The sequence below is a fragment of the Lactuca serriola genome, chromosome 6 (genome assembly GCF_051521515.1).
Source record: "Lactuca serriola cultivar US96UC23 chromosome 6, Lser_US96UC23_V15, whole genome shotgun sequence".
NCBI lineage: Eukaryota > Viridiplantae > Streptophyta > Magnoliopsida > Asterales > Asteraceae > Lactuca > Lactuca serriola.
Genome location: NC_136413.1, coordinates 15,506,903 through 15,511,994, shown reverse-complemented (window position 1 = coordinate 15,511,994; position 5,092 = coordinate 15,506,903). Strand labels below are relative to the sequence as shown.

The 5,092-nt window shown below is 37.2% G+C and overlaps 2 protein-coding genes across 3 annotated transcripts; both read right to left on the bottom strand.

The window, feature by feature from the left end:
* Positions 1–224: 224 nt before the first annotated feature.
* LOC145059298 (metal-nicotianamine transporter YSL3-like) lies at positions 225–3,181 on the bottom strand. Of its 2 annotated transcripts, XM_079007152.1 has the most exons (7): positions 2,828–3,181; positions 2,381–2,749; positions 2,121–2,284; positions 1,911–2,005; positions 1,701–1,835; positions 1,319–1,623; positions 225–1,231 (listed from the first exon to the last, which is right to left on the bottom strand). In XM_079007152.1, exons 2-7 carry the CDS (start codon positions 2,745–2,747, stop codon positions 303–305), a joined length of 1,995 nt encoding a protein of 664 aa, XP_078863278.1. In that variant the 5' UTR covers positions 2,748–2,749; positions 2,828–3,181; the 3' UTR covers positions 225–302. The 2 variants fall into 2 exon arrangements, with proteins under 2 accessions (XP_078863278.1, XP_078863277.1); XM_079007151.1 differs by lacking the exon at positions 2,828–3,181 and having other exon boundaries at positions 2,381–2,759.
* A 144-nt stretch (positions 3,182–3,325) lies between these two features.
* LOC145059299 (uncharacterized) lies at positions 3,326–4,599 on the bottom strand. Its single transcript, XM_079007153.1, has 3 exons — positions 4,122–4,599; positions 3,667–4,033; positions 3,326–3,579 (listed from the first exon to the last, which is right to left on the bottom strand). The coding sequence occupies exons 1-3, from the start codon at positions 4,518–4,520 to the stop codon at positions 3,377–3,379; spliced, it is 969 nt and encodes a 322-aa protein (XP_078863279.1). The 5' UTR covers positions 4,521–4,599; the 3' UTR covers positions 3,326–3,376.
* Between the last annotated feature and the right edge of the window lie 493 nt (positions 4,600–5,092).

Below are 5,092 nucleotides of genomic sequence, written 5' to 3'. Positions count from 1 at the left end.
ACCCATATCAGAAGATCCGCGCATTGTTCCTGCATTTACAGTCTGAACCCACAACAAATACTCAAACACAAAAAACCCCCCTTTAAGAATACAAATAAATATAAGATTGAATTATTTCATTATTTTCAACACATTAGATTGCAGTTAAGGTGTTTGATGAAATACTCTAGTAACTTTCTTTTATATCAAGCATGTTACTTTATTAATTGTTTACTAATCATAAGTATTCGTAACACAACCCCTAGTTTCAACATTAATCGTTGCATCCATTACAATTGATTATAAAGTGGTGTCCTTCCTTTTCAAGAACTCAAGAACTTCATACAAATAGGTGGTCTAATTTTAGCCAGAGAAAGAACCGCAGCTGGAAGAATCCACAAACCTTCACCACAAATCAACCCAGAAGCCACCGAAGTAGACATCAAATCAGCCTTTTTAACATTCACCTTCTGCCATACTAACACCACCAAGCTTCCAACACACATATCAATACTAAAATACCCACCCACCAAAAAAGGCACAGCCATACATATAGGCAATGGCATCCACTTCCCTATCTTTTTAGGCAACAAATCTTTCACAATATTAACCCCCAAAGAAAAAGCAAAAAACCCATAGCATAAATCCAAACAATGTTTAGGTAAAGCCGAAAAGCCTTGAACACCAATAATCGCCATGTTTCTAAAAACTATCGCGAATGGTGCTTTGTATTCTCCATTAGGGTTTCCCACATCAAATGCTTTAGTAAATAAAGAAAGAGTTAAAGGCGACACAACACACCCTATAGCTGTCCCAATCGTTTGGCTTAAAAGCATTGTTCTAGGTGAAGTCAATGTTACATGACCGGTTTTCAAGTCGTGCATCAGCGTACTAGAAACAAAAAGAACCGCCTTCGTAACACCACACCCCACCAATCCCGCCACCACTCCGTGGTGTTTTCCGGCCAACGCCGCCATCATGAAAAGCCCGATTTTGCTGTAGTTGTATGCCATGTCCCAATCGGTTAATCCGTTTCCATACGCGTTACAGAAGGCTAATGATGGAGCGATTATGTAGGCTATGATGATGTAGTACCATTTGACTTCGGGAAATATTAAGGGAATTACAAATGCATTGATAATGGAGAATGAAGTGTATCCAATCACTGCAAACCACATTGGTATGGCTTCTTTGATGAACACTTCGTTTTGTAATCGTTCGGTTTCTGTAACTTCCTTCTCGCTACCTACAGCTGTAAAAAGACGATAATGCCCTTGGAAATAAGTCAGGGTTAATGACTTGTAACACTTGATTAAAACTAAGGTTTTGAGATTTTTACCTAAACCAAGATTTTCCCTTTTCAATCTTCCGTAGATACTTGCATATGTGAAATATAGAATCTTGGTGAAGTTATAGAGTCCATCACCAAGGAGAAGAGCAATTGAGATAAAGACTTTGTAACCATTCAGGCTTTCCATACTACTTTCTGGAACATTATTAGGAAACCATTCTCCTTTTTGGTTTTCAATAAGTGGCCACATTATACCCCATGAAATCACAGCTCCAAACAGCAAAGAAAAGCTCACAATATGAGGGCAAATCATTCCGGTTCCCACATATGTCATGCTGAAATCGAAGTAAAATCTACACAAAATAGCAAAGAACTGAAGAACACATTATTTATAAATCAATTAAAGATTCCAAATAGGAACAAAGCTTACGTTTTCTTATAAGCTTCTAATCCAAAAGTAGGGAAGTGGGCAAATCCACATACTCCTTTTCCAGTGAAAAACCATTGAAAGATTGCCCACAAGAAACTGACTGAAAAGTACTTGGCAAATCCCTTGATTTGCTTCCTATAAATAAAAAAGACACTTGTTAATGATCATACAATGTGGAAAAAGGGTTTATGAAATATGTTATAAAAGTACTTTGCCATGTCATCTCCCTGACTATGAAATCCATTGATAAGAACAGCTGTAGCCATCCCACTTGGAAATATCAACTTATAATCAATAATCAAGATCTGTCAAATAGAATTCGCAAATGTCAATAATGTAAAGATTGTATTCAGTGTTCAACATTTCAACACAATTTATACTGAAAGGTGTTTGTTTATACACCATGTGGGACCCACATACCTTTCGGAGTGGAATCAGTACAAAAAGACCAGCAAAACAGATCAAGAAAGAGTAGCCAGTCATCCAACCAACATGAAGTTCTTTATAAGTCCCTGGAGAATTTGCTCCTCCAGCCAGCTCATATGTTTTCTTGTTCAAAGCAAATAAGAAAGATCCAAATCCACCTAATATTCAAAGTCAAAAACCAATAAACATTTCACAAAACATATAGATAAAGATGATAACTTGAAAGATTTGAAGTGGAAAAATGTTAGAAAAACCTCCAATGGCAATGCTGTAACAAGCAACTGAACATGTCTGGATCATTGTGTTTTCATGTCTGGTAAAGGGAACAAACGGAATCCCTAATTTTTGAAGTACTTTTGTCCATGTTTTCATGTACACAAAAGCAAGAAGTGCAGCTGAGACATTAAGATTAGGAATCAAACCAGTTGTGAGATTTAGTTTCATGGCTATAACAGTGTAAATGCATCCCAAAATAACACTCGCAATAACTCCACGAATTGTGATCTGCTTTGTCCATGGTTGCAGTCTTTTTGAAGCTTGAAGATGATGATCATAATCATCATCTTTCTTCTCTTGTCCCACCTCCTCTCTTTCTTTTTCAATCTCACCTGTCCCCTTCATGTCTGTGTTCATTGTTAATTTAAAGTTTAAACACCAAAAAAAGAAAAGAAAATTGTACAATGTAGCAATGAATTACTCACCTTCAAGTTTCTCTTTACTTCAATACATAAAAGGATGAAGGATGCATGAAGTTATAATAGCAAGTCAACTGGCAGATGTTGCTTTCTCACTGTCCTTCCTTTTCTCCTAGAAAACTTGCATTTATAATATTGATATGTGTGTGTGGAGTGGGAGAGAGAAAGAGCAAATAGCCAATCAGTAAAGCTGCATATGAATACTGTCGTCATGTTGATCTACCACTAAAACTAAATAATTTGTGAGATGGCATGCTGTGTACTATTATTCTCACTAACTTACAAGGTGCAAACACAGTCATTGACTTCGCCTTATTTTACACTCATTGTCTTGAAAGAAATCAACAATCATTCATATGATCCCAAGTTATAATCCTATTATTAAGGAGATATTAATGCTGTAATTTGATTGGTTGTGTGGGTCAATGAGATTCCTTCTGCTGGACTAGGAATCCCATCAAACTCCATGGAATATCTCCATGTTAGCAAGAATTAGAAGAATGATTTCATCACAAAAGTTGTATTTATAATAAGTTTTCTCGTACAATTGATGCTTTAATCCGTTTTTATGGTAGGGACTGAAGGTTCAATTGGAAATGGACTTAAAATCCCCAATTTAATGCAGAAATCCAAACCAACGCCAGCAAACAGAAAGATTAGAAGATTTTCTGATACAAAAACAGCACCACTGAAAGTATGCGACAATATGCTACCAGCTTCCAACTCCATTGGTGGTCCTCCTGCTAGTGTAGCAAGACCTGCGTTAAAATTTCAAAGGAAAACATGAATCCGTTAGGTTTTAATCATCATCGAGATCTTGTTAATGGCGTAGCTCTCTGAAATACCTTTGACAAAGCCAAAAGCTGCAGACGTTCCAGATTTGAGCTGAAAATTGTCTAGGTCACGACGAACAGCATAGCGGAAAGTAACACCAAATAACGCACAGCTGATGAGAGTAATAACTGACGGAAGGATTAACTGTGATGCGTCGGTCGCCTGAGATAAGGAAATAGGCAAGCCTGCCAAGGTGCCGACTATGGCGGAGATAGAAGCAGCTTTTACAGATTCAAATCTCTCTTTGTTTTTGTACATCGCTTCTCTTTCTGTTTCTGTCATCATAGGATTTTTATCTCCGACTTCACCTTCAAGTGAGCGTTCTGCTTCTTCAACCAGTGCTCTTGCTTCTGATAACTCCTTCTGGCATTCCTCAATCTGAATTCAATGTACGAAACATACATCTGTAATAAGAACTAGGAACAAATATTCTAAATATATAAATTGGAGAAACAAAGAAATTAACCTCGGAAGCTCTGGATTCGAGTTGATTGATGTATTCTTTTATCTTCTGATTTTCTATTTCCTGCTTTTCGATCTGAGCAAGTTCTTGCTTGGCCAATTCAACTCGCTGTGTAGCTTTATCCAATCCATCTAACAAAGTTCTATTTTCCTCGCTGTTCAGCAATTGGTTTACCCGGTCGTCGACTATACCCGACAGCAAATTCTTCAATCCCCCGCCATTGTTGTTCTGGTCGGCGCTACCATTATCAGTAACGGGGTTACTACATTTGACGGCGAATGAACCAGACCTCGAGGATGACGACGATCTGAAGGGTTTGGAGTGAATGTAAAATTGAATCTTCGTGAACTGAATCGAGGATTTTGGAGAATATATGAGTGTGGGATTGGGTGTGGTTGCCATGCTTCCTGGATAGCTTCACAAATGACGGTTTCAAGAACTCCTGTACGGTACTTTTGAAAGAAAGTGAAGCGAATTTTACGTAAATATTCTTTTAACTCCAACCATATAAAATGTTTTGGAAATATCAACTTGAAAAATAGAGTAAATTCGTTATTTGCCAGGAAAAGTTTTTGTAATTTTGTGAAATATAAAGATCAATATGTTATTTTGATATTAGTCAAGGACCCTTTATATAACTTTAGGAAACACATGGATTATTTGACTAACTTTGTTCATATGCAGGAACTACTTATGTATTGTAAACTTTGTGAAATACAGGGATCATTTATATTATTTTGTGAATAGTAGGGACCATTTCTAAAATTTTGTAAAATACAGAGACCACTTTGTGAAAGATAAGGAGAAATTGGTAAGGCCTTCTAGTATGGAAAGCACACATAGAAGCTGAGTTGGCATACCAACCTACGCGCGAACACTGCCCTAGATGCGCGTAGGTGGTTTGTGGTATAGTACCCTTCACGGATGAAAATAGCCAATCAAATGAGGGTATAGAAAGTAACGGTCGTATATCT